We start from the raw sequence: 27,603 nt of genomic DNA, 5'->3' as shown, positions 1-27,603 counted from the left end.
CACTGTGTGACATCATCTTTGCACTAGCTAGCATGCTTAGGTAGTGCTGGCGATATTTTAATCCGCTGAAAGCTTAGGAGGTGCTCAAGTCTTGGATGCGAGTACGATCACATTTATCGTGTTTCAGATCATCGAGGTAGGTGCCAGCAGTTTCAGGGTTGGTGACGAGAAGGGTACATGGTGGGGACATCAGGGGTAATGAGGTGGGGGTGACGTAGCCCAGAAACGGCTGCGGCACGGGCACCACCCCACCTGTAGCCCCATGCGATAAGGTTGACATAGCTGCAGGGTCTCTTGATCGGAACGCAGTGCGCGGTATATATGTTCTCGAGTGTCTGTTCTTGTTTGCGCGCTCGTCTCGTGATGATCCGATTGCAATGACTTTGACGGTACTTTAGGTAGTTAGGTATGTAATAACTGTAATTTGCCGACAACTGCTACAGCATATAGCGGTTAGCACTAGATAGTGCGCGTGCTAAGTCTTACAATGCAGACTTACATTCTAAGCTAGTACATCTCTATGTATATCTACAGTACAGCAATAAGTCTTTAAAATAACTCTATAATAAGATAGCAGAACTATAGTTAAGGTTTAAGTATATAAAGTGCTATTACTACTTATCTAAGTCATATTATAACAACTTTATCTAAATTCTCTTTAACTACTAATATAGCAACAAAATTCTACAAAGGCGTAGAACTTAGCTATAAGCAACTGCGCTAGTTGCCAGAAGTGAGATTTCTGCCGAACCCCCAATCACCAGAAGCACAACGCGATATATATGTTCTCGAGTGTCACATCTAGTTCCTGTAATTTTAGTTCCCAATCTCAGTACTATCCTCATCAAGTTGACACTTTCTAATCTGATTTGCCCCGTAGGCCTTCCGCTTAGGCCCATCGAACCCCCACTCTATTTATTCCAAAGTCGCTTTTCAACCTCTCGAATGTTTTCATGAGCTCCGATAGAGCGATGGCGTCATCAATGGAGAGCCGCCAGCAACTTCATACTCCCCCTCCGGAATCCGATGAACACGGGTCCAAAGTAACGGGTATCGAAGAGACGTCGGTCGAGCCGCCGAAACCAGCTGAACAGAAACAAACGCCCAACCTCAAGCGACCGGCAGAGGACGACGATGACGCCGAAACGAAGACGCCCGCAAAGGTAGCGAGGAAAGGCCAAACCACCCGTGAACCGAGAACACCCAAGAAAGCAGCACAGTCCGAAGAAGCGCTTGCAAAGAAGCTTGAGTCCGCCAAGAAGAAAGCCGAAGAAGCTGCAGTCAAAGCCGCAAACGCTGCGAAGAGAAAAGAAGCTGCCGAAGCGAAGAAAGCCGAGAAAGAGCGAAAGAAGTAAGTCGCGCAATGGAAGAAGGACTGGAAGGATTGGGTGTCCAAGAACCAGACCGATGAGACAATCACTTCGGGTGAGCTAGGAAAAAACGTAAACGTCAAAGGCGCGAAGTCATTCTTCGACCTGAAGCCAGATGAGCTCAAGTGCATCCCACATCGCCCTAGCGTGAACAGTTACAACCAGATGCCCCAGCGCCAATACAAATGGGATGATTGCGGAAAGCTGGCCTTTCGGAAAGAAGCTATGCTCGCTGGTATATCGCAGGAGAATGAGGAGGAATTCTTCGCCAAAGGGAAGAAGCTGTTTGCCGATAAAAACGCCAGAGGGTAAGCGACCGATACACATAGCAGCTGCAATAATCTAACACTCTCTAGTAATTACGACAACCTCGAGGTATGCAAAGGTGGGGGTATGGGAGACGTCTTTGCACGCTACAAAGAATCGACGTGATAAGACGAACTCAGGCGGATGCGCGAGGATGAGGAGGATAGGCTGATGTGGGAGAAGTATGGGGACGACCCAAATTTTCAGCATAACTGGAGTGGCTACTAGACTGTCGTTAAATCAAGTTTCCCAATCTTGACCCCAAGTTTCGTGCAGCGAATCCGGTTCCGTGAGTACCTAGGTAAGGGTGTTATCGGGACTTTGACGGGAATACTACCAGACTCGTGTCGTACTAGTGCACCACCATCATGCCGAAGGATCTCGATATTGCTAGTTGGAGTAGTTTACCAATATCTCAATGCGTCTTGACGTGGCATCCAAGATAACTGTTTTGGTACTTTACCCCTCATTGTGCAGCAAATCCATCCCTTGTTCGGAAGGCAAGCTGATAAGAGGCACAGTTGCCAATGTCTTTGTTCCTAGAGTAGCTTTATCGCATTGTCTTACATGTCTTGAATTTCTCCCAAAGACATCGTGCAAGTGTCTTACTGCTTCTTCTTTAAGTAACGCTCTTTTGCACCCACTCAACATGCCACTCCATCGCCGCGATTCCAAAATGGTGAAGGAAACGTCACAACCCCTCATCAAGGAGGAACCCACCTCGCCTACCCTAGCACCCCAGCTACTCACCCCACCTTCTTCAGCCATCAACATCAAGTCCGAGCCTTTTGCATTGAAGAGCGAGGTAGAAGCTTCTCCTACAGTAGCGAAAGCGTCCAAACGCAAACGCCCAGCCACACCCGATGATAGTGACGATGAGCCGACCAACCCCGTGCCATCGCGCAGGAAATTCAACGCTGCCGTTGTACCGGTCAAGATAGCGCCTAAGCCCCCGACAACCCCCGTGACATCGAAGAAGGAAGTTGGATGTGCTATTATACCAGTCAAAGTAGAGCCCAAAACGCCGACGCCGACCCTCACCCCATGGGGAGCCAGAGAACAAGCTCATCATGAAGCGGCAATTAAAGCAGTGATGGAGGAACAATGGGGCAAACCTGCCAGTATACCAGTCAAAACAGAACCCAAAACGCCGACTCCAACTCCCGCGGAACGCGAAGCCACCGCGAAAAGAGCCAGACAAGACGCTGACCATGACGCGACATTAAGAGCAGCATTGCTGGAACCAATGGATACGCCTACGCAGAGGAAGCGGAATTGGAAGAACTGGATCTATCGTAACAAACGGCGAAATCCCGAAACGCTGAACGCATCCCAGACAACGTGTATCAATGTATCCAAATCCGAGAAGTACTTCTGCTTGAACAAGAACGACCTTGAATGTCTTGCATTCGAGTCGAGGCCCAACCCTAAAGACCCCAGGCTCCCGCGAATGCACTCATACGACTACAACGAAGTGGTGCGTCTGGCTTGCAGGAAACTAGCCATTCAGGCTGGTATTTCCCAGCGCGATGAGACGGCGTTGATCGCTCGTGGGAAGGCGATGTTGGAGGAGAAGAAAGGGTTCAAGTACTATTGGGATTCCGATCCTTCTATAGTATGGATGTGGGGTTAGCGTGTGGTAGTGACGGATTCGTATCTTGGAAGCTGGGGAGGAGGGTTGTAGGCTGCATCGCCAGATCATGTGTTAGTCTTCGCAGAATGGGAATCACAATGCGCAAGCATATCGATGCAGAGAGCTAGTCTTCAAGATCGAAAAATTCATCATTCGTATATGCATCTTCATCGAGCTCTCGGCTCGTAATGTACTATCTTCCATTTAATCTGCGCCAGCTCTTGCCAGCCGATTTCATCCCCATACGTCGCGCACTGCGCGAGTCGCAACCTCGTACACCCCTCTAGTACACGTAGAAGGTCATGTTCTCGCTGTCCTGCTCGCGAAGCTTCTTGTTCTTGCGGGTAAAGAGAATCTTCGCCACCCACGCCAACAGCGCAGTCATAACGGAGAACGCAGCCGAGGAGCTGAGCGCGATGATGTAGCGAGGCTCGTCAGACTTGGGCCATAGGTATGGTGTCCTATAATTCTTGTTAGCAACAGATTCTTTGAGGTGATGAAGAAGAAGTAGAAGGGGAACTTACCAGATAAACGAAGCGTTCATAACCGTCGTCACGATACCGATAGCAACAGCCTTCTTCTCAGGCGTCTGACCGCATGTCGATCCACACCAACCCAGGATGAGCGAATTAACACCATAAGTGCCAATGGTGAAGATGATCATAGCGACGTAACGACCCGCAGTACCAATCTCAGCACAAGCCAGTCCAAAGCCAAAGGTAGCGACGGCTTTGGAAATAGTAATATGCCAAGTGCGCTCGTTGAACTTTCCAGAAGACCACGAGACAGCAATCGTGACGACACCAGCAATGAGGTAAGGCGGGCAGGTCAAAACCAAGGTGATAGTCTTGCTAAACCCAAGCGTATGGACAACGGTAGGGAAGAAGTTCTTGAACCCGTTGGCGGCAAGATGCATGTGAGCCATGAAAGCGAAGATCCAGACCATGGGGTCCTTGCCCGCTTGGCGGAAACCAGCCCAGACGGAAGTCTCGCCCTTGTTGCCGACGGTGTCGAGGGCCATGCGGTTGGTGGCTAGGTCGCGCTCTTCTTGTGTGAGCCACCATGTGTTGTGCGTGAAGTCTGCAGAGGTACGAAGTCAGTATATGTCTCACATGCACTTCGTACAGTCGTTCTGAGAACTTACCAGGGAGCAGGAAAAAGCCAACAACGGCGATGACAAAAGTGACGGCGCCTTGCAGGATGAAGAGCCAGCGCCATCCCGTGATGCCAGCGACGTCGCCGAGACCGTGGAAGATACCTGCGGCGATAAGGCCGGCGAAGGCGGTCGCGAGGATGTTTCCGGTGTAGAGGATGGCAATGCGGGTGGCGACTTCCTTGCGGGTGTAGAACATGGAGAGCAGGTAGACAGCACCGGGGTAGTAGGGGGCTTCTGTTACACCGAGGAAGAAGCGGGTTAGAAGGAGACCGGTGAAATCCTTGGAAAGAGCTGTCAGGGCGGAGACGACGGCCCAGAGCATCATGCAGCAGCCCATGTAGCGCGATGGACGGGTTCGGTTGAGGAACATGTTACTGGGAATTTGGCCAAGGAGGTATCCGACGAAGAGAATGCTCACGCAGGTTTGGTACTGCTCGCTGGTGAGGTTGAGATCCTCTTCGAGGTCGTCGAGGCGGGCCAGTGCAATGGCATTGCGGTCTAGACAGAGCGATGTGTAAGTAAGTGCTTCCAAAAAGATCACTGTGAGAGAGGAGTGACATACCAAGGTAATTGAGCCAGTACATGCTCCACAACATGGGCATAATCCATCGGTCGAGCTTCTTGACAAGCGCAATCTCTCGGGGATCAGTCTTCTCGTAAGCACCAGAGTAATCCACCTTGCCGACAATGGGCACAGGCTTCATGAGCTCTTCATCCCGAGTCATCGTCTGCTCGAGCATGACGACATCGTTCTTCTTCTCAGACATGATGGGTGGTGTTCAAAGAACCTCTCTGAAAAGATAAGAGTATGAGGTGTAAAGGGTGTGGGTAAGACGCCCGTTGGATCACCGAAGCCTGAGCTGGTTGATCTGGGGAAATCAACAATCCGGGGGACGTGGAGTAGCACTCTTATACACCTCCATCCCCGCCCTCAGCGTCGCACAAGTGCGGTGGATCCCATACTTCGCCCCAGATCCTTCTCTACAAGCGATGTTCCGAAATCACACGACAATTATCTAGGTACCTCCGCGCATGCATGCGTTCCAAGACATGGTAAGCGCGCTTCTTCCGGCCGCCTTGGACACACTTGAGGCTGAATGGCGCTGGGGGAATGGGGTCGCGGGGTCCCCGAAGGCAAGTCTGCCCGCTTGCTTGGTCTTGGAGCCTGACTATCATTGTGCGTTCTGCCGAATCGCGAACATGCAAACGTGCGGCACACAAGCTCGCAGGGTGTACCCTAGGTGCTGGGCGTGCTTAGTGCCAGGTTGGCTTTGCCGCCTCCGGCGGTTTTTTGGCAAGGACAGGTATGTCGGAGCCGGTGGTCGGTGGTCTTGTGTTCGGTCTAGTGGTGCCCGCATCGTGAACTTTGCAGTTCAGCGGGGAGTACGCGCTCACGTAGCATTGGTGCAACCTTCCACGGGGGATGTAGCACTCTGGCGTAGAGTTGAGTCTTCCAACATGCGATCCCTTGCTCTTCTTTCTCCTCAGTCCGTCCTGGCTGACGTCGCAATGAGGACACGAGATACGGTTACTCGTCCCAGGGAGGTAACCCGCAAAATACCAAGACTCTTTCCTGACATGAACGTCGCATTGATACTCCGAGCTCACTACTCGTGACTGGTTCCGGTGAGGAGCCCAGCCCCGACCCTGGAGTCTTCGTGGTCTTGTCACAGAGAAAAGGCACATTGGCAAGCCACCGAAATCTTGGTGTTGCGCCATGTCGCGCGAGGTCAAGTGTTTTCATAGCTTGTCAGTCGAGGCCAACGTCGCACATGGGCCTAGGCCAAGGGGGCCGAGACAGGTCCAAGATCTTGAGCATGCGCTGCATTGCGGGGAAACTAGATGGCGTGCACGCTTGTCGCACGGATGGGGTGTTAGACGCGGTCTTTCGGTGCGTGGTTTATGGGTCCCACCAGGTTTCTGGATGACACAAGTCCGCGGTGGGATTGGTTTGCGGTTTAGCCTGAGGTTTCGTCTCGAGGCCGCTGCTGAGGAGAAGGAGCTAAAAGTCTTTCCGCTGTGGATTCGGCCAATCAACGCGGAGCCAAGTCAGTCCGCCGGGCCTTCATCGTCTTGGCCATCATCCAACAAAGGAATATCCCACAACTTTGCTTGGTTTCTCCACGGGGCAAACCGGGTTCGTCTATCGGTACTTGGTGATGCTAAACAATGAGACGCCGCATTGATGGTTCTTGGTAAATGGCTAGTTGCCGTCTAAGCGGTGCGGCTGGTATGCAGCGGTGCCTCATCCGAGCCTGTGCCATGGAAGGATCACAGTGGAGATCGTTTAGGCCATGTGCTCAAGAGAATTTGTCGGGTCGTCCTCGTGCTTCACGGCCGTGTTCACCTGGTGGGCGGGTGCGATAGCGAAGGAAGTTGGCCAACGGATCGCGAAAACGTCCACTACCCCATGGGGTTGTGGAGCGAAACGGTTTACCAGCACTTTGGAAACCTTCTGGTGCGTTGTCGATCACTGCTACCACGAGGTCGTCTGGAAGCAGCGACCAAAGGTGGACGTCCAAGTGTTGCTTGCCGCGATAACGACCACCACGACGGCGAGTCCACCACTACTTATAACGTTACTCACGGAAAAGTATCCGTACACTGCTGTCAGGTGCCCAACCGAGGTATTGTGCGCCTACTGACAACAAGCGGGGACCTTCTGAACGTTAAGGCCGCCTGCTGCGCATTATGGGCTGTGCTACCAATGAAGAAAGTCTAAGTACGAGAAATTACCAAAGTACAACAAGCATATCTACGGATACGATCTATTCAAGACTCGCAAATCAAAACGCTGACCGAGATCTCCAGGTCTCACACCCACGCCTTCAACTCCTTCTCAGTCCACTCCCACAACTCCTTCGCCAACGCCCGATCCCTCCCTAGCTTCGTACTCGGCGTCGTCTTCACACCCACCGGCTCATAATAAGCTCCATTGACCAAGCTCTCCTTCTTGGTAGTAGCCGCCCAAGTCTGGTTATACGCCCCCTGTTCCGTATCAAGCCAATTCCCGCCGGAGATAATATTCACAACCTGACGATCCATAAAGTTCGTGCTCGCGAAAAGATCCGTCTTGATAAAGCCAGGATGCACCGCCACAGACGTGATACTCGGGTGATGAGCAGCCAGTTCAGTAGCGTAAAGCAGATTGGCTAGCTTGGACTGGCCGTAACAGACCCATTTGTTGAAGCTGAAGAAGGAACCGTAGTTTGCGCCTTTGGTCTTGAGCTTTGAGAACTCGATGCCAGTGGAAGGCACGTTTTGTTTGTAAGCTACGGATGAGAGGTTGACGATGCGGACGTCGGCGTTTGGTTGCGATGCGGTGTCGAGCATGACAGGTAAGAGCAGCTTCATGAGTAGCGCGTGGCCGAGGTGGTTTGTTGCGAATTGGATTTCGTAGCCATCTTTGCTTACGTCGTTAGGTACGGCCATGATACCTGCGTTGCACATAAGAACATCGAGGCGATCAGACGATGACAAGAACTGTTTGGCGGCAGATTGGACGGATGCGAGACTCGCGAGGTCGCACTCGATGAAGGTAACTTTGGTGGAGGGTGAGGCCATGGCGATCTTGGAGATGAGTTCATTGGCGCGAGCTTTGTTGCGACCGCTGAAGTAGATGTGCGCAGGGTTGTGAGATGCGAGAAAAGATATGGATGACGCTCCAAGACCGGTGGTGCCTGTAATGGTTAGTGGGCTGCCAGATCGGACGTAAAGGACGCCACATACCACCAGTGATCAGGAACACTCGGCCAGACTGGTCGGGAATATCGGATGCGGGGTTGAACTTGATGTTGGACATTATGTCGAGAGGATCTGTTCAAGGTAGTAAGTTCGTTCGACTTGGTGTGATAGGGTTGTGGAGTTGTTGGAAAGCTTGAGATGCTGAACAACATCCGTCGCAGCCTGCTATCTATATAGCCCATCTCTTGCGCCTCCATATCTGTATGGCTGGCCTTATGTGAGATGTGCGGAGGATAATTGGCATGATGTTGCCAGTGTTCCGGATCTCTATGCGAGGGATGTGGCTTCAACGTCATCGACGGGCATAGCTACGGCCGTTGCTGCTAGCGAAGCGCCACTGCTTGCAACCGCGCCCTAACATTGCGCCGACTCACTCAAGCATTAACTTCCGTCTCCGCGCATTAAGTACGAGAGGTCCTAGATCGACTTGCGATCGCCACTGCTATTTTGCTGCACCTCATTTTCCTCGTCTCTTCCTTCATGTGGTGTTTCTAGCAGGGAGAAGCAGAGGCTGACAGCTGCAAGCCACCCAGGCATCAACAACGAATCACATCAAAACGGTCAAACAAGCTTCGATCTCCACACGAAGGTCGATCATACCTCCGAATCTATACAGAGCCATTCCGCGGCGGTTGTGTCTTTCTTCGAGAACAGGGAGGCTAGGTGCGGGAGGGCAGAATAGTAGCGACTAGAGATGGGATAGATAAACAAGTAGAAGCAAAGCAAGGGTGTTGTTTACGAAGAAGCAGTATTCGATCAAACAAGAAGAAGAACGGGTTGAAAAGCGTTAGAAGGGAGTGTTAGATGGGAAGGCTAGTAAGGCGAAGACAATAAGTCAACACAAATTGCAAAATAAAGCCCTCGGGAGCAAAGTCTTATCTATCGTTCTCCAATCTCTTCCATATCCATAATCATCTACACACGCCCCTTCCTACAGCCTTGTTCTCGCTTTAGACCTCAATACCGAGATAGCCATCGCGAAACTTCATCCCTAGAACAGCGTTATCTGAACCCAACTTACAAATTACGCCACACCGCAATATAACAGCAACATAATAGCTACATGCCTGTTCTACCTTCCTCGCTCTCCGCAGAGTACACTCATCCTATATCCAGCGCGAACCGGAAGGCTTAGGAAGGTACACAAAAACTAGAGCATGGAGTCGTAAAGCGAAGATCTAAATAAGAGTTTCGCCAGGCCTAGTTAAATTAAGAAAGATAACAAAAGACCAGCAACAAGGGTGTTGTTTATGGGATTACTAGGGCGTAGGATAGTCGTCTGGTAGATGTAGAATTTACATGTAACATCTTGGCCACTACAAGTTGTACTCGCTCAACTCCACCAGCCTTGCTCACATTCCAAAGTACAATGTCGGATCTTCTTGAAGCACATTATCTCATAAATACAGTGCGTAATTCTTGCCCAGGTGCGTTCAAAGGTACCAACATCCATGGCTAGCCCTTCCCCCATCCGGCAACCGCACTAGTCCGCATAGTACCACGACACGCGAAATTAGGCAGACGCGCAACGGCGGACCTCCGCTTCTGGATCTGAGCCATTTTCGTGCGGCTGAAGATCACATTTCAAAGCTATGGGGTCAGGGTCCTTTAGATATGACGAATCACATTCAGCAAATCGGTCGTTGGGGGCGGGAGCTACTCGAGGCGGATGCATTGAGGGCTCAGTTGGGATGGTGGGAGGCTAGAGAGGAGGGTATATAGTTGGATTGCGCCGTGAGCGACGGAGAAGGAACTAGCTACGTATGTTTTGCAGTTTTGCGTATATGGAGCTGATAGCTCGTTGCCTGCGCGGCTGGCTTCCGAACAGTCCGAGAGAAAGAGATAGAGAAGGGATAAAAAGATGGGGTACTCCGTAACGCCTGAGCTATGCTTTTGTGTCCTGGGTATGCCATTCTGCGGACAGATATCAAGTGGAAAGGAAGAGGTATGAGAAGAGAAGAGCAATTGGGAAGAGAAAGAAAGACGAGAGAAGTGGGAACTAACGGTAAGAGATGGGGTGAAGCCCATCAAACATCCCCCATCGCCCTCAGTACCGGCGCGGTTCAGGCGGTCTCGGCACCCTCGCATGCTGCGCGCGATGCCTCCTGCCATCCCTCTCGCGCCTACTTCCATTCATCTCAACGAAATTCCCCGGCGGATGTGTCAAGTTATGATTCCCACCCTTCAACTCCTTCAGATCCTCACTATCGATCAACCTTCTCTGCCACAGGTATTCAAACAGCCGGAAATCCGGTCGCGAAGTCCGCAACGTCTGCCCGCGCATCGTGTGTCCGTACGCCAAATGCTCCATACGCATTTTCCATGCCTGCCTCCCCTGATCACACGTCACTTCCCAGTCGCACAGCGGGCATTGGGCCGTCAGCGGTGGTTCCTCGCCGCGGAAGTGTGCGTGGCAGTGTGTTTCCCACTCTTCTTTGTTCTGCGAGACGTAGTTGCAGTTCAGAAACCAGAAGGCGCATTCGTAGACGGGGGTGCGGAAGTGTGCGGGCGGTATCTCCAACACGCCGTTGTTGTCTTCGAGGAGCGGGACGCCAGACAGTTGGCTGACGAGGCCGGTGCTTATGCTTGTTTCGGTGGGCGTGGCGTCGGTGATATCGGTGATGCAAGAGCGGAGGGAAGGAGGGTTGTGGGTTGGGTTGTGCTGGTGGAGGAGAGCCCCAGGAGCCATCGACGATAACGACCCGCTCTTGATTGTGCTCCCGGTCGCACGCAGTAGATGCTCTGTATCCGTCTGAGGAAGCCCTTGCAGGTACTCCTCGGAGAAAAGGACTAGTCGCGCGGAAACGTCGGGCTGTTGGACCCAGTCGTCGAGCGGGCGGGTCAAGACGCGATTATTATTGTCGTGTCTGAGGGCGGCGGCCAGCGACATGCTCGCGGTGGGACTGGCGGGGTGGGCTGCTGTGGCGCACGGGGGATCAGCCTCAGCCTCGTACGCAGATTCATTGGAGAGAAGGCTGAAGACAGCCTTGCGAACGACGGCATTGCATGCAAGCGAATCAGAACTCACTGGGTGGTCGCGAGGGCGTCGTATCTTCGCCCGGCATGGTGGAGTGTTGGCGATGCTAGCAGGAAGGGTAGGGCTTAGCGTGTCGACTCCCGCTGTCTGTCAGTGGGGTTAATCCGTTTGGTGTCAGGACTTTGAACTGACTTGTGCAGTCACTATGAAATGGCGTCCTTGTATCTCAAGCGAAGGGGTCTATCTGGAGAGCTAAGTGCAGCACAAATACTTGCAGACTTGCGGCTCTGCTGTGGTGACGAGATACCGGACATGACCCCGCTGCCCACCCTCTTTACGCACCACATCATACATCAAGGTCTGAACTACTCGCCAGACTATCCGCTGTTGCGCCACGCCGATACTCGACGACCCGCTGTACTGTTGAAACGGTGGATTGATTGGAGCGGTAAGGTGCATACGGACGGCTGCCAACAGAAGCGGGGCGGTGCCCGTCCAGCGAACACCCTCCCCACGCTTCTGCCGACCGCTTGTTTGGCACTGAACGGGTTCCCTCAGTATGGCGAACTGTCGGTGTGCCGTATCTTGCTCGTGGGCGGCTAATGGTCATGATGGCTTGATGTGTTCAGGCTACTGCATGTTCATCTGCACTTTGATGAGTGCAGTCCAGGGCATGTGATGATGAGATCATCCCCGTGGGCTGTTCGCACTTTATGGCCATATCGAATACAGAGCTCGTCCTAGATGCAATGGAAGTACTTGTGCCAAACGAAACAGAACTTGCCTTTCGTCACTATAGAAGAGACGACGGACTAGATGTACTCATCGTCATCTGTTATGCATGCTACACACTAGAATGGAGCGGATAGTGCCGAGCACATTGACTCATGGCTCTAGCTTCTAGGGTTCCAAGGTTGTCTTGCACCTGGACACGACTGTCCTTGAGTTGCGCAACCGCTAACACTCTAGTTGAGATGTGGTCGCAATCAGATGCTGTCCACCTCGGTTCAAACAGTAGTAACTCGTTGGTCTCATGTCTTGACGATGCATAGCGGAGTGGTGACGGCGTGGTCTTGGCGCCAGCTTCGCGTTTCACATCCCAGTCGATCCTGCCTCATCCAGCGACTTGCGACACCACCTCCCGCTTGCACAAAGAGCGCATTCCACGATATGGATCCTCATGAAGATGCGATTCAAATGAAAGGTCTCGCTGGGAAAGACTGGGAACCGCCATGACTATTACTCCCACATCAACGCCAACATCAGAGTGTGGCCGCACGTGAACACTACTGTCTCAGAGTATCGTGTCTAAGCGTCTGACCGCGTCTGAGAGTCAGAAAACTGGGGATCAGCCTCGCATGGCTGCACGGGTACGCCGCCCCTTCATGCGCTTTACTTTTTCCATCCGAACCTCATGCTCTCTGCTAACGGCATCCTTGAAGCCTGTACTCCCCGTTCCGCCCTGTTCCCGCGCGACGAACGCGGTTCACTGCACCCGTACATCATTGCCTCGTGTTTGAACAGGATCGGCACAACCTCCATGCCCGCAATTCCCAACATCTCGCGTTAACATTTCGATCGACCGAGCTGTCACCGGCAGCTTCGTCGACATGCTGACGCTCCACTCGCTCTTGCACCTCCCTCCCGTACTCCTCGCTGGCCTCGTAGCACGCGCATACGCAGCCCCCGATGGCGTTATCGGCGACGACAAGGGCGCGGACAGGCCTACCTACGCGACAGCTCTCACGGGTGGCGAGGGCTGCGACTTCTCCGAGATTGAAGACATCCGCGATGGCTTCTCCGAGATGACAATTCTCTTCGCCGCCGCCACGCCCTTCGACCTCACATCCCAACCCGCACGAGAGTTCTTCGGCCCCTCGATAAACGCCAACTACACCGACATGATAGCCACGAACCTGCAACGCGCCGCCAACTTCGGCGTCCTGGAAGGAGGAACCGGCGCCGTAAACTCTGACATCCACATTCGCTGCGACGACCCCATGGACCTCTGCGACAAAGGCAACAAGCGCGAAGGCGACCACGCCGCCTACAACATCGGCAACGAACCACACATCGTCTTCTGCTCCGACTACTTCCGCATGGACTCGCTCAATAATCGTATTAATAAGAAAGCCGACAACCAAATGGAGAAAGACCGGCTGATGGAATACTACAACCGCGCCTCCCTCTGGGCACGAATGGTGATGCACTTCGCCTCCATCGGCACAGCCGTCGTCCAACGCCCCATGCCCGCACCTCCCAACTCGACATCCGAATGGCTCATCTCCGTCTCGGAAGGCGCAATGAACACGTCCGTCCTCGCCGGCGTTCTCAACGAACAACCCGAAACGCCCACCGACTTCCAAACTCTCAAATACGCATACGGCGCCACGCGCTCGAAACTCCTCGCCGTCCTCTCCACGCAAATGTCATATGATGCGGCGAACAACGCGGAGAATTATGCGTTGTACGCGCTGGCGCAGTATATCATTCAGAACAAAGGATTCTATCCTGCGGTTCCGATTATGGATTTTCCGAATGAGGCGAGTGTGCTTACGAATGAGAACTTGCAGGATGGCGAGAGAGTCAAGTATGCGTATTTCGATGCTGTGGATGTGGTGGCGAGACCGACGGATATGGAACTCAAGGGTGCGCCGTTGCCTTCGAAGGGTGCGGTGGTGAATGCTAGAGGAGTGGGGATTATGGTTGTTGCGTTGGGGATTGGAGCTACGCTTCTACTGGCGCCGTTCGGATGAAAGATCAGGAGGTTTGCGAAACGGAATACCTGGTTTTTAACGAGCATGTCGACATCAGTTACGGGAACATTTCCCCGAGGCCTGTCGATTGTCCCAGTTACAACTACCGAGGAAGAAGAAGGACATCGCCACGCCATAACGCCTCCAAGCCCCATAAGATATAGGTCGCATCACATCCGATTCTACGGCGGCATCCAACACCCTGCCACCCAGCGCGGACAACACATGCTTGGTGCATTACAACATGCAAGCCTGCCCGCGCAGAGCACATGCCATCGTCGGGCCCTCTTCTAAGAACCTCGGCTGGTGCTGTATCGTTGGCGACGCTGAAATTCATTCCGCGTCAGCAATGATACAGCACCAGCTCAGGCTTTTAAAAGAGGGCTCGTCACGAGAGACAAGGGTTTATCCGACGACTTCGACCGTGGCCGAGGCAGCAGCATGTAATCGGTCTTGCTACCTACCTACCTATCTACCTACTTACTTACCTACCTTGGAACCCCCAACGCATATATCAAGAACAGCAAGCCCGGCGCGGGGCCTATTCACCCCCCTCAATCGTTTCGAACCTTAGTATCGAACACCCAGCACCCGCACACCTCTTCTCAAATATGGCAAGCAGTGCGTGTAGGTGTTCGATGGTCTTATTACGAAAAGGTTCGTAAGAAGACGATAGAACGAGTCCACGCGCTACTTGCCGCATTTGATAAGAATATCTGTCTGGAGAAGGGAACGCAATAGCAAGACACAGTCGCCCGCTTAACAAACTCGACTGGCTGTGTCCGGAACCTCTCTATCCATTTCCCTCGTCGCAATACATACTCTCAGGACAAGAACAGCAAGCGGGCCTCTTCACCTTCCCTTCAAACATTCAGTATCAAGACATCTGAAGAGTCGTCACTATCGTCTTCTATTATGCGTTAATAACGCTTGTCACGGTTACATGCGCTGTCTACCGCATGGTAGAAGATGGTGATGATGATTCTTCAGATGTTTTGATATTGTGATTTTGAGCGGGAGGGTGGATATGGATATGGGTATACAAGAAGAAGAACCCTTGACACATATACCAAGCACAACCAAGCCCGGCGAGGAGTCCCGTTTTTCCCGGGTGGGTGGGGGAGGCGGAGGGGAGGCGGCGGGGTGGAGGAGGGGCGGAGGTGGAAGTTTCTGTTCTCGAGGTCTTCATCAGGTATGACACGCGCTGTCTACCGCATGGTGTCCATTTCACCTTCCCTCCCTCTCCCCCTCCAAATTTACGAAGTTCAGTGTCAAGCACCTAGCACCTACCATCTCCCCCGCACAGTCGTCTCATAGTGTGGGAGACAACGTGTATAACACCTCGCATCGTCTCGGCACTAGAAGTTTTTCTGCTGGTAACCAGGAGTTGGAGCGATTATACGCGGTGTCTCCCGCATTATGAGAAGATTGTGAGGGGGTTGTGGGGGGCGAGATGGTTGGGTGGAGTGGGGAGGAGAAGTGAGGGGAGAGATGGGGAGGCAAGGGATGGGATGGGGTGTGGATGGGGTGCGGATAGGGAGGGGGTGTGGATATGGATAAAAGGGTAATGATAGATGGGCTTTTATGAGAGGGAAAGAGAGAGGGAAGTTGCTATTTGTTGTTAAGAGATCAACATCTTCCCTTCTCTCTATCTTTTAATATAACAACTGCGTGTATCTTCCAACCCAACAACGGCTTATAACCCAACGCCCATCCATCTTTCTCCCCTCTATCTGATCGAACCATTTCATCTCTGCAAATTACAGACACCTTCCTCGCCTTCTCGATTTCTCCATCCATCCCCATCTCCAGTCGCCCATCTTCCTGCCCTCACTCCACACCCAACCCGTTGTCATCGCGGCGGCGATTGTAAAGATCTCATCGTGCTAGTTCCATTGACGAAACCATATGTGAGAGCCTTCGGAGAAGTAGGGTTACCAGCATCCAGCGTCTGCATGATTCTTGTCTTGATGATCACAGGCGTCGTAAGTGGTTCATCAGCTTTACATCATCGCCTGTGCTATCGCAGCACCACAGGATGGCGACGAATTCAAGTCCGAATTTCACAGCATCTTTCACCCAACTGACCTTCACGCTAAAGAACAGGCAGTATACATCGTACGCGACACTTCATGACGGACAGCATATATATATATATATATTCCTTCCATTTTGACAGTATTGTTTCAAAATATCGCGGGACTAACTAGACTCGCTCTGTAGATACGCCATGGAGTCCTGTGCACTCCGTCCTACCAACCAACCTGTCCAGCTCTAGAATGAACACTTTATCATACATATTGAACAACAACTCCACCTTCACAGTCTTTCCGCCCAGGAACCACGTCCACAACCCAACAGTCACCATTTCACTTCTTCTTCCCCTTAGGCGCAGCCTTCGCCTTACCCTTACCCTTAGTCTTAACCTCCTCCTCCTCCTCCTCATCCTCCATCTCCTCATCATCGTCATCTTTCTTCTTCTTCCCGCCCTTCGCCTTAGCCGCCGCCCCCTTCTTCGGCGCCGCCTTCTTCTTCGGCTGCTTAACATATTTATCCTTTGACAAATCCACATCCTCCTCTTCATCCTTGACCTCCTCCACAACCTCGCCATCATCAGATTCGTCAATCGCTTCTTCAAGATCCGGTTTCTCTTTGGCTTGCTTCTTGGGTTGGGCGATGGATGAGGCTTTCATGAAGGGGAGGGGGTGGGATTGTTGGTTGTAGCTGTGGAAAAGGGGCGTTAGTGGTGTACGGGGGCGATGATGAGATAAGGGGGGGACTTACAGGCGTGTAAATGTGGATTTGGTTTGAGAATCAATCTTAACCTTCTCTTGGTCCATAGGTCCAACACCCAGTTCCATGATCGCGTCGAAGTCGTCTTTGGTGAGGTAGTAGCTGTCCATCAGCTCGATGACCTGTGGGACAGCGTCTTTGCCTTCTTTCTGCAGCTTCTGAACTAGGTCCGTCCAGAGAAGTGGGACGTACTGCTGTCGAACCTCATGTCGGTCACCGGACGACCGCAACCTCATGTGAGCTTGAATCTCCTTGATCATTCGGCTCAGCTTGTTTGTAGAACTGTTCTTTCCTAGCCATGACGTGAAGCGCGTCTGGTTACCAGCAGTGCTACCAGCAACATAGCTTGCAGGTCGGACGAAACTGAAGACCGCGTGTGTGGGCATCAGACTCCACTGCTGTTGAGAGCCGTGAATCATGCGATCCACGAGATCACCATCACTGATACTGTCGGCTGCTAGTGACGCCAACTCCAGATTCTTCAGGTTCTTCTCTTTGCCAGAGTAGTTCAAGGACTGCATCGGGTTCGTGCCGAGGTAGTTCTCCTGCAACATCAACGGACTGAACTCGTGGTCGTTGAAGTAGAGCTCAATCTTCTCGTTGAGCGTGGCTTTGCTGCTCGAGGCAAACATGCCGCCACCGAGAATCTTCTGCGTGATGTCCCATGGCTTCAAGATGACATGCTTCTCCCAGCTCTTAGACATCGTCTTGCCCTTGTCGAAATCCATGGCTGTTTGGTCGAGTTTGGCTGTGGAAATCATGTTGACGACCTGGCGTATATCGGCGTGACTGCCCTCAATGAGTGCATTGACAACTGGCGCAGGCATCTTCAAGCCTTCTCGGTATGCGATGGTCATGATGCGTGATCGTACTTGGTCGACAGTGGGCCGTCGGAAAGGCAAATCGAATGTAACGTAGTCGAAGGGCTTCATCTTTGGCAGCTTCCTGTCGTTGCAGATGAGAATCATGGGAACCTCCGTCTTCTTGCACACGGCTGCGAGCGCACCGACACCACCACGGTCACCCGCAGACATGCCGTCAACTTCATCCATGATCAAAACGAGCTTCTTCTTGGCCGCCTCAACCTTCTTTCCGTCTCCAGCAAAGTAGCCGTGGAGTGAGTTGGTGCTGAGGACACCACGTAGACCGTCCTCGATGAGCTTCTTACTTCGGGTATCACTGGCGTTTCTCTCCACAATATCGTATCCCTCCAGCTTGGCGACGAGATGAGCTGCAGTAGTCTTACCAATACCGGGTGGACCATGCAGCATGATGGCACGGAAGTTTCCGCTACCGTCTTTGCCAGCGAGCTTGAAGCCAGTCTTGAGGTTCTTTGGGAACATCTGCAACCAGCGCTGGATCCTCTCAACCGTCGCCTTGTTGCCGCAAATCTGGTTGAGTGATGTGGGCGCATACTTGGTAGTCCACAAACGGGAGTCTACGGCCGGGCCTGCACTCTGAGCAGCTGCTGTGACGGCAGAGGCTGTCTTGCTACCGGAAGCTTTCACTGCTGCCGACAGCTCTTTCTGACGCTTCTTCTCCTCTTGCTCAAGCTCTGCAGCTTGCTTCTTGATCTTTTCCTCCTCTTTGCGTTGCTTCTCAGCGTGCTCGGCCTGTGCCTTGCTGTCGCCCTTGTTGCCAGCCGCAGTCAGCTTCTCGATAAGCACCGTCAGGCCATCTTCGTCGATCGTCTTGATTTCCATCTCCTGAATCTTCCGCAGTTTGCTGGGGCCGGCATCTGTGCCTAGCACAACATAGTTGGTTTTCTTGCTTGGAGCGCCAGTCACCTTTCCACCGTGCCGTTTCACCAGCTCTTGAGCTTCAGTTCGACCCCACTTCTGCAGCACTCCGGTGAAGACGAATGTTAGGCCTGCAAGACATGTCTCTGAGCCTGAGGGCATCTCGTTGGATCCGCCTCCAAGTGGTGCAGCTTCCCCACGACCTGCATTCGCCTGCCAATTGAACTTGGCATTGTCGTCTTTGGGTGGTGGAGTGGGCGCGCGCACGGTAGGAATGCTGTCGTAGATGGCCTGGATGTCTGCACTATCTTCGACCTCCTCCTTCTTGGCCTTCTTTTTCGCTGGCGATTTGGGTGTCGTCGTTGTGGCCTTCTTCGGTCGTCCTTTCTTGGGTTTCTCCTCCTCTTCCTCTTCGTCGTCAGATATGGGTGACTTTCGCTTCTTGCCTGCGGTCGATGTCTTCTTTGGCTTGCTCTTCAGTGCTTGCTCATCCTCGTCGGGCTCTACAAGTTCGTCTTCCGCATCGATGTCCTTCATGTCGATGTCTTCATCTTCTGGGTCGAAGTCGTCCTCATCCTTGATCGTCTTCTGCTGCTTGGCTGGGGCCTTTGGTGTTCCGCGATGTGGCAGCTTCACGGGTACGTCGTCATCGCTGTCCGAGGCTTCCTTGTAGTCGTCCTTGCCTTTGCCCTTGATGTTGGCCTCGAAGATATCGTCTGCGTCCTCCAGGTCGTCGTCCGGGAACTCGTCCTCGTCATCCCGCTCGGCATAGGATGTAACGGGTTTCTTCGCTCGGCCAGATGCCTTAGCATTGGTAGCCGGAGTAGCCGTCTCCGAGGCCTTTCCGTTCGCCTTCGCAGGTGCCTTCTTCGGTGTCGCAGCAGGTGTCTCCGCCGCCTTCTTCTTGACAGGTTCAGTTCGCTTGGGCTTATTCGAGCTGGCGAAAAAGTCGGATGTGGTGGTCTCTTCGAGTACGGGTTCTGGCGTCGGTTCGCGCTTGACCTTCTTCGCAGCAGGCTTCTTTGGTGTCGCTTTCTTCAGTCTGTACAATGTCAGGTTTGACGTCACCAAGCAAGAATTGTACACCTACTTTGTCTCTTCCTCATCATCGTCGTCAGAGTCCTCTACAACACGACTTGTGCGACCCTTCTTTTTGGGTGCGGCCTTCTTGGGCGCAGGCTCGTCTTTCTTCTGAGATCCCTGGCTTGCCTTCGGGGGCCCGCCGCCAAAGAAGCTGCGAATGTCGGCAGGCATCTTGACGATGAAAAACGCGTACAATTAGCGAGTGGCAGTGTGACGCGTTCGCTGACAAGTGTTGAGCCAAACAATGGTTGGAAACGGGGTTTGGGTGGGTTGATAGACAACAGGCGCCATTGACGTGCACGACGCGACTTCGCGCGGTCATTAGGCAATTAGGCAGGCGCATTGACGCCACACCCCCGCGTGCGCCACAGCAGCCACAGTTATGTCTTGGCATCAGAACTTCGACACCAAAGTTACAGAACGATTGGCCTGGTGCAGGTCCAACATCACAACGCTATGCCGCCACCAAGGATATCACAAAGCCTGCTGGCTCAATTCGGGAGACTGAACATCTCCGCATCACGGCCAACACGTACGACGCCCAAATTCTACCTCCGACAGCTCTGCTAACAAACACCCAGTCCTCCAGCAGACATGCCTCTCCAAACCCCAACCCTCCGCCATTAATACCCCCCGCCTCTTCTCCACAACCCGTCCCACTCTCAACTACCTCGCCCCCAAAGCCGGCGAATCACGCAAATCACGAAAAGGGCGCTGCCGCGTCCCCACCGGCGGCAGCATGCGCGGCACAACCGTCGTCTGGGGCGACTACGGCCTGCGCATGCGCGACCACGACCGACGCATCTCCGCCCAACAACTCCGCATCGCCGAAGAAACCATCCGCAAGCGCTTGCGCGGCATGAAATTCCGGCTCTACATGCGCATCGCCGCCAACATCGGCGTGTACACCTCCGGCAACGACGTGCGCATGGGCAAAGGAAAAGGTAGTTTCGACCGCTGGACTGCGAGGGTGGCGGTGAGCAAGATCATCTTTGAGATTCAGGGGGATTTGCATGAGCAGGTTGTTAAGGATGCGTTTAGGCTGGCGGGGAATAAGTTGCCGGGGTTGTATGAGTTTGTGAGGAAGGGGGATGCGCCCGTTATGGGGATCACGAAGGTGGGGTTGAATGGGGTTACGGAGGAGGATTTGAAGAGGCCGAGGAGGAAGGAGCCGCTTGAGCAGACGGCTGGGAGGATACCTGATGCGAGTTCGTCTGCGCCGGCGAATGGGCCGAGGGTGGAGATGTAGATGGGGTTTGGGATGGAGGCTGTGGACCGGAAGAATTGAGGTCGTCTGCCAATTCAGCTGCGTGGACGATGTTGTCAAGTGTAAATGCAATATGTAGCATGTATCATAAGAGAACATGTATTGAACTGTACAATTTTGGAATCGACAATGGACAGTATGATCAATATCAACCCTGAAGAAAGCACAACAAATAATGAATGGGGTATGTAGGTATCAACACGCCAGCCCAGCTCTCGCCTCATCAATCAAAACATTCCCCTCACGCCTTATACAAAGTATCCAAAAACCCCTTCGCCAAATCCACAACAACACTCTTATTCGGCAGACTCCCCGCGACACCATACAACGCAGCCGTATCCCCCTTAACGGCGCCCTTCGCGCCCTTACCCTCCGCAATCCTCTTCCGCTCAGCATCCCTAACCTCCTCCGTAACCTCAACCAGATCCTCAATAAGCTTATCCACCACCGCAACAATCGGCAGCGTGACAGCAATGTGAATAGCAGGCGGGTTCTGGAGCGCATTTAAATGCCAGCCTTTACCGGACATGCCATCAGCGATGTCGTAGATATCGAGGGTGTTGGACAGGAAAGATACGACGGAGACCATAGGGCGACCGATGATCTTGAGATCGGCGGAGAGCTCAGGTTTCTCGCGGATGGCGGTTTCGATCTTCTTCATGCCGCCGACGATTTTGTGGCAGGCGTCGAGGTAGCCGTTTGCGCCTTGCTTGACGAGACTGGCCCAGCAGCCTGCGATTAGGGCACCGGGGCGCGAGCCAGCGATCGAGGGGGATGCGTAGACGCCGCCGGACCAGTCAGGCGAGATGAAGTATTGGTACTTGCGGTATACGTCGGAGCGGTAGAGGACTGTGGAGTTTCCTTTGGGCGCGAAGCCGTATTTGTGCGTGTCGCAGGAGATGCTGGTTACACCGGGCAGACGGAAGTCGAAGGGCTCGAATTCGAAACCTGCTTTGGGGAGCATGGGGATGATGAAGGAACCTAGACAGCAGTCGACGTGGAGGGGAATCTTCTTCTTGACTGCGAGTTTACTGAGGCCGGAGATGTCGTCGATGATGCCGTGGGGAAAGTTGGGCGCAGAGCCGACGAGGAGGACGGTGTTCGGGTTGATGAGACGGGAGACGGAGGGTAGGTGGACCTTGTAGCTCGGTGCTTTGCATGCCACGAGGTGCATCTTTATCTTGAAGTACTCGCAAGCCTTGCGGAAGGCCGTGTGTGCGGTTTCAGGCAGGATCATCTCAGGCTGAGTGACGCCACGCTCAGCGTACGCCTTGTTGCGTGCGGAGAGACAGGCCATGAGGATAGACTCTGTGCCGCCAGACGTTGTAACACCAGCCGCATCGTCTGGTGCGTTGAAGAGGGAGAGCACCATAGCCACAATCTCGGCTTCCATCTTCCTCACACCAGGGAACACATCCGGGTGGATGGGGTTCGCAACCGTGAACTTGCCAAACGCCTCCGTCTGCAGTCTGATCAACTCCTCCCCACCGTGGTACACCGCACCGCTGACTCTTCCATCTTCCCACCGAGTATGCTCCATATCAGCCAGTTCGCCCAGCTTCTTGCGCACCTCCTCTTCGCTCCATCCTTCGGCGGGCAAACTGGTGATGCGCTCGACGCCGGGACCGCTCGGAACAAGTTTGCGTTCGAGTTTTAGGAGCGAATCAGACACCTGTGCCTGTACCTTGTCGCGCACGCCGGGAAGTCGCAGGAAGACGCCGTAGAGGTAGCGGCGAATGCTGATGTAGGCATCGCTGATGGAGCCGAAGATGCCGCGTCCTTTGAGTTGGTAGAAGGTGATGCGTGTCCAGCGGAGGAGGAAAAGGACAAAGATGATATTGCGCAGGCTAGATATCTCATGTCAGTATTCCACTCTATCACTTATCGTTATCGGAAGGGAGGGGCGCATACACGTCGATGTTCAAGGCGACGAGCTGGCCATTAGCGGAGCTCTTCCGCGCATTGAAAGTGTCTCGGAGACTGACGGGCAAGCGCGATGAGCCGGGCATCGTGGGAAGGGTGCGCGGGTGGGCGACTGTGTGTAGGGTATCAATCAAGTCTACGCCAAAGACATGATAGTAGGAATGTGGAGTTTGGGTCGCGGGTTGGCGCTCTGGTTAAGCATTTGCAAGAGGGCTTGCCATGTACGTCAATCACATGTCGCAGCCACTGGCGCAACGGCTTCGGACTGCCGAGGAACCCGCGTCCGAGATCCTAGCGGGGCATTTCCACTTTGGGAAGCTACTCCTACATAACAGCCACTCGCAAGTAACATCAAGCCATAGTAGTCGGATTATATTATCTGAGATAGAGTGACAGAGGCCATCAATCAAAAATCTAAGTTTCGACAGGCAAAAGCCATGAAGCTGCGGAGGATTTCCACCCCGCAGCCTCCCCCACCCGCCCCGCTACGCCTACACAACAGCCATTTGGAAGGCTTGGACACTGAAGAGAAGCGAGATCATGGTAATGGTAGTCTGATCGTATAACTTGGAGCCAAGATAACTACACCACCAGCCTAATCCATCATACCATGCCACCTCCAATGCGCACCCATAGCAAAACTCGGCATAACAGCACCACACTCCTCACAGCGAAAAGAATCGGCATCTGTCATATTTTCTTCATCCTCCTCCCAAACATCCTCTACATCCACAGGAGAACCAATCTTCTGTGACGAAGTGGGCAAATCCTCAGAACCTTGCCTGTGAATAATCTCACCTGTCGGCCAAGCCTCGTCCATCATGTATTCTGCTCGGTGCTGTCGCGCTGCTGCCAACCAGGGCGGTTCTTCTGATGATAGCGATTCTCTTGCTTGAGCTTGGTCTTCATTTACTGCCTCTTCTTTGAGTATAGATGGTTCTTCGTCCCTCATGTATTCCTGTCGTTGGCGCCTCGCGGCTAGCAACCAGGGCGCTTCATCTGGCGACGGGGATGCTTCGACTTGAGGTTTCTGTTCACTCACCCAGTCTTCTTCAAACATGGATGGTTCTTCATCCATCATATATTCCCGTCGTTGCCGCCTTGCTTCTTGCAACCAGGGCGCTTCATCCGGCTCTGGCGATTCTTCAACCCTCACCCGCACTGCACTCACCACCCCATCCCCACCCATCGCCGACTCATCATCCACCCTCCATTGCCTCAACACCTCATCCTGCCTCCTAAACATCTTCCCAATATCCCTCCCCACGCCACCCCTCTCCCTCGCCGCATCCGCCATATTCGTCGCCGCAACATTAACCAGACTAAGATTCCATCCCTTCTTCTCCGGATGCAGCTTGCGAAACAGCGGTAGCAACGTCTCGGACAGCAGTTTCTCGACCACGGCATCCATAGTATTATTGTTGTCTTTTAGGCTGAAGACAAACGTTGGCATGGGTCCGGATTTGGATATGCGTGCAAAGGACCGATTGCGGGTGCCATCTGGGTTTTGGGGCGCCCGTGGTCGGGTTGATAGTCGGAGTGTTTTCGGGTGAGCGAGCCAGCGCTTCATAGGCTTTGAAGTGGTGGCGGAAGTTGGAGCCGTGGATAGGTCGTGTGCATCGTCATCTTCTTCTAGGAGATCGGTGTGCATTCGCTCGAGCAGTCTTTTCGCTAGCATGCGAAGCTCTTTGGTCACGGCTTCAAGTGTGTCTAGGCGCATGTAGCTGTCTTCTATACTGATCTGACGCGGTATTTCGCGTGCTTGGCCGACTTCTGTGTCGTCACAGCCGTTTAGTAGACCCCACACTTTGGTCCCGGTGCCATGTGGTACGCCCGGACCACCGAGTATCCGCTCCAACGTCTCCGGACCGATTCCAGGATGCGTCCTTACATCGCGGACAAGAACAGCCTCTTTAGTCCCACCATACACCAGTCCAGCATCAAATTCTGCCGGCCGCTGCAGTAGGTGGGTACGGAGCTTTTGTGCTATCTTGAACCCTATGCCGGGAATCTTGCCGACTTCGTGATCATCGATGAAGGCAGTCACGTTGTCGATAGTCTCATCGTCTTCACCAGATGTATAGGGCGGGACCAGTGTAGTCTGAGCATTGGGCTTGTATGTGTTGCCAACAAGCTTTGCCAGAAGCTTGTTAGTAGAGATGCCAACCGTGGCCGTGTAGCCCTTCTCTGCCTCGAGTCGAGTTCGCACGTAGTGTGCTAGATGGCTTCCTAGAGCCAATCGGAGGTGCAGCAGATCGGGCGTGGTGCCTACAATCGATCAGTTCCAACGTTCGGCTATGTACAGCATCTTATGGCGCATACGGTGGGCACCTGCATAATCGAATCACAGACTCTTGGTGGCAGTTTCATAGGCACGGTTGCTGGTCTCAGTAGCCGCAAGGATTCAGCAAGGGCTGTCAGCCTTGCCGTTCGCGGTCCATTCCAAGAAGATGTTTTTGCTACGCCACACCGTATACGCCGTGTGTAGCTTACCTAAGTGTTCAGAGGCCGTTTTGGGGTACAAATGACCCGTCAGCTGCGTCGCATCGTAAGGAAACCCCACAGTGGGATCATTCCTGTCGAGACAGAAGAAGGCGTTGCTGAGGTCATTAGAGTTGAGAATGCTGACATTGTAGTCGATCATGTCGGTGACATCTAAAAACACCTAGCCCGCCTTAGCATGACTCGCATGAACGATACGGTGAGGGAACAGAGAACGTTGGGACTAAAATGAGATTGCAAAGGTGGCGGTGCTGAGACACGAGGGTCGAGAGTGGAAAGGCGACCAGGAAAGACAAACCTCATCAAAGCCTAGTCGTTCACAACGGGAGTTCCAGGAAAACGATCGCAAGAAAGCATAGAGTTCTTTGGAAGCATTCCGGAAGCGGGTAAGATCTTCGCCCAGGACGATGACTACATCTGGGCAGACCTTCTTCGCTTCGTGGATCAGCTGCAGCTTGTGCAAGCCCTGGGAGAGTCAGACTGGACCGATGACAAGGGCACGGCGGTAGTCAAGGGATCGTACGCGTCGGCGGGCCTCATAGTTGCATGTGACGACTATCTGTTTTTGCTGCACGGCCAGTGGCAAGCGTCGTAATGCTGGGTTTTCATGTTCAAATACGCTGGCGTAGAAGCAGTCCTGTGGGGAGGGGCACGGTATACGTTACTCTTCTGCGCAGACTCGGCCGCACGCGGTAAGAAGTACGTACGTAGTCCTGTGGATACGAGGGAAGGTTAGTAGGTGAGGCCGAATAGGGCGACCAAGGCGTGAAGGCTGTGCCTGGTGCTTACGAACAAAGTGGACGATGACGGAGCCGGTCTGGCGTTTCAGTTTCTTCATGGAACAGATGTAGGCAGAGAAGCGCCGGTGTTGTGCAGCAGTTTCAGCGGCGTGCGTGTCGTGTGGAGATGCAGGTGGTGGTGCAGCGGGTGATGAAGCGCGCGTGAAGGCGCGACGTGTGTGGCCAGGTGCGAAACGCCGCGGGTGGTGCCAAGCGCCGGGCGCGGGTAGCCCAATTATGTTTGCCACGCTGCATCTATCTTTGGACAAGCCTAGTGGCTGCTGGGTATTTTGGGAGCAGCCCCAGCCAGGCGCTTCGTGTTCAAGTCTCCGCTAAAGACCGTCCTGGTGGATCCGCAGCCGACATGGCAGTGTTTAATAGCGATGTGCCCCTCTAGCACTCGCCTGTCCCCAAGTATTCGCAATATCATCTGCACACTTCCGGCACCAGCCTCATACCCGTGGACACCCCCCACATGATGCTGTCCACCCTCCAGCCCTCCCACCCAGCATCATCTGCCATGTCCGGTATGACCTCAATGACTTCCTCCATGGCCGCCTCGCTGCCTATAATACCCCCGCGCCAGGCCCCGCCCCGGCCCAAACTCTCCATCAACACTGAGCAGCCGCGCATCCTGGGCAAAGGTGCCAGTCTCCGTCTTGAAACCCTCAGTGCCGTCTCGCCCACCGTCCGCAACACCTTCTCCAACGCCTATGAGCGCCCGGCGACTGCCCCAACACTACAACGCCCCTCAAGACCCCAGCTCTCCATCGAGAGCGACGTGCCCGCCACCAGCGGCTCTACCAGCGCATCCACGCCAAGTTCAGCGTCTACCCTCTCCTCCACCCTCACATCGGCCTCCAACGACTCGGCCACCCTCTCAATACCCTACAAGCAACCCCACAACCTCGCCTCCATCCTCTCCAACAGCCCCGCGCGCTCGATAATACCACGCAAGATGGGCTCCAGCCGGCCCATGTTCCCCGCCGAGAAGCGCGTCTCCTTCCGCACACCACTGGAAGAGGAGATCACCACCACCAGATACACCCTCGCACATTCCGACATTGAGTCTTCCGTCTCAACACTCTCCTCTCTCGCATCCACCGCCTCCACCACCGACTCCGACGCCTCGACATCACAGCCGTCATTAAGTCTCAAGGCTCTGAAGAACCCCTCCGAAACCAGCATATCGCCCCTCCAGCTCTCCCTCATCAGCACATCGTCCTCCGCAGAGAGCTCACCAAGACCAAAGTCGCCCCGCACAGGCGAGAAGCGCGACTCGTCATCTTCAGACGACGACAGCGACTCAGCTCCCGAAACTCCCGTCGCCGGACGACGGAAGCGGACGCGAGACTGGCGCTGGACACTCGGACCCTTGCCTTCAGACAACAAATCGTCAGTATCGTCGGCGAGCGATGCGACGATCAGCGAGGACAGCAGTTGATGGGTTGACGGCGCGCATGATTACGAACTGTGCAGAGTGGGACGAAGACAACGGATGCGGCGTTACATTCCCATAGCATTTCTCGGTGTTTTATTTGTCACTTTCCATGATACCACATTTGCATATCTCTA

At 53.6% G+C, this 27,603-nt stretch overlaps 10 protein-coding genes across 10 annotated transcripts; 4 read left to right on the top strand and 6 right to left on the bottom strand.

Moving 5' to 3' along the window:
* Positions 1–983: 983 nt before the first annotated feature.
* On the top strand, positions 984–1,678 carry J4E90_010674 (uncharacterized protein; the record flags this gene model as incomplete). The annotated part of the gene is made up of 2 exons (XM_051440186.1): positions 984–1,351; positions 1,517–1,678. Coding segments are annotated over 2 exons (530 nt in total), but the record flags the coding sequence as incomplete, so codon positions are not given.
* Positions 1,679–3,592: 1,914 nt separating this feature from the next.
* Positions 3,593–5,232, bottom strand: J4E90_010673 (uncharacterized protein; the record flags this gene model as incomplete). Its single annotated transcript, XM_051440185.1, has 4 exons — positions 3,593–3,770; positions 3,834–4,389; positions 4,454–4,963; positions 5,028–5,232. The coding sequence occupies 4 exons, from the start codon at positions 5,230–5,232 to the stop codon at positions 3,593–3,595; spliced, it is 1,449 nt and encodes a 482-aa protein (XP_051285956.1).
* A 2,047-nt stretch (positions 5,233–7,279) lies between these two features.
* J4E90_010672 (uncharacterized protein) lies at positions 7,280–8,267 on the bottom strand (the record flags this gene model as incomplete). Its single annotated transcript, XM_051440184.1, has 2 exons — positions 7,280–8,145; positions 8,195–8,267. The coding sequence occupies 2 exons, from the start codon at positions 8,265–8,267 to the stop codon at positions 7,280–7,282; spliced, it is 939 nt and encodes a 312-aa protein (XP_051285955.1).
* Positions 8,268–10,256: 1,989 nt separating this feature from the next.
* J4E90_010671 (uncharacterized protein) lies at positions 10,257–11,099 on the bottom strand (the record flags this gene model as incomplete). The annotated part of the gene is made up of 1 exon (XM_051440183.1): positions 10,257–11,099. The coding sequence occupies one exon, from the start codon at positions 11,097–11,099 to the stop codon at positions 10,257–10,259; it is 843 nt and encodes a 280-aa protein (XP_051285954.1).
* Positions 11,100–12,796: 1,697 nt separating this feature from the next.
* On the top strand, positions 12,797–13,942 carry J4E90_010670 (uncharacterized protein; the record flags this gene model as incomplete). Its single annotated transcript, XM_051440182.1, has 1 exon — positions 12,797–13,942. One exon carries the CDS (start codon positions 12,797–12,799, stop codon positions 13,940–13,942), a length of 1,146 nt encoding a protein of 381 aa, XP_051285953.1.
* Positions 13,943–16,311: 2,369 nt separating this feature from the next.
* Positions 16,312–19,728, bottom strand: J4E90_010669 (uncharacterized protein; the record flags this gene model as incomplete). The annotated part of the gene is made up of 3 exons (XM_051440181.1): positions 16,312–16,666; positions 16,727–19,516; positions 19,565–19,728. 3 exons carry the CDS (start codon positions 19,726–19,728, stop codon positions 16,312–16,314), a joined length of 3,309 nt encoding a protein of 1,102 aa, XP_051285952.1.
* Positions 19,729–20,013: 285 nt separating this feature from the next.
* Positions 20,014–20,806, top strand: J4E90_010668 (uncharacterized protein; the record flags this gene model as incomplete). The annotated part of the gene is made up of 2 exons (XM_051440180.1): positions 20,014–20,089; positions 20,139–20,806. The coding sequence occupies 2 exons, from the start codon at positions 20,014–20,016 to the stop codon at positions 20,804–20,806; spliced, it is 744 nt and encodes a 247-aa protein (XP_051285951.1).
* Positions 20,807–21,065: 259 nt separating this feature from the next.
* J4E90_010667 (uncharacterized protein) lies at positions 21,066–22,833 on the bottom strand (the record flags this gene model as incomplete). Its single annotated transcript, XM_051440179.1, has 2 exons — positions 21,066–22,671; positions 22,736–22,833. 2 exons carry the CDS (start codon positions 22,831–22,833, stop codon positions 21,066–21,068), a joined length of 1,704 nt encoding a protein of 567 aa, XP_051285950.1.
* Positions 22,834–23,342: 509 nt separating this feature from the next.
* Positions 23,343–26,087, bottom strand: J4E90_010666 (uncharacterized protein; the record flags this gene model as incomplete). Its single annotated transcript, XM_051440178.1, has 4 exons — positions 23,343–25,015; positions 25,241–25,412; positions 25,548–25,715; positions 26,043–26,087. The coding sequence occupies 4 exons, from the start codon at positions 26,085–26,087 to the stop codon at positions 23,343–23,345; spliced, it is 2,058 nt and encodes a 685-aa protein (XP_051285949.1).
* A 419-nt stretch (positions 26,088–26,506) lies between these two features.
* J4E90_010665 (uncharacterized protein) lies at positions 26,507–27,472 on the top strand (the record flags this gene model as incomplete). Its single annotated transcript, XM_051440177.1, has 1 exon — positions 26,507–27,472. One exon carries the CDS (start codon positions 26,507–26,509, stop codon positions 27,470–27,472), a length of 966 nt encoding a protein of 321 aa, XP_051285948.1.
* Positions 27,473–27,603: the final 131 nt, after the last annotated feature.

This window comes from Alternaria incomplexa (genome assembly GCF_024043165.1).
Source record: "Alternaria incomplexa strain BMP 0042 chromosome Unknown scaffold_25, whole genome shotgun sequence".
Classification (NCBI taxonomy): Eukaryota; Fungi; Ascomycota; class Dothideomycetes; order Pleosporales; family Pleosporaceae; genus Alternaria; species Alternaria incomplexa.
Note: the sequence above shows the minus strand (reverse complement) of the source record. Positions and strands in the feature narration are given on the sequence as shown.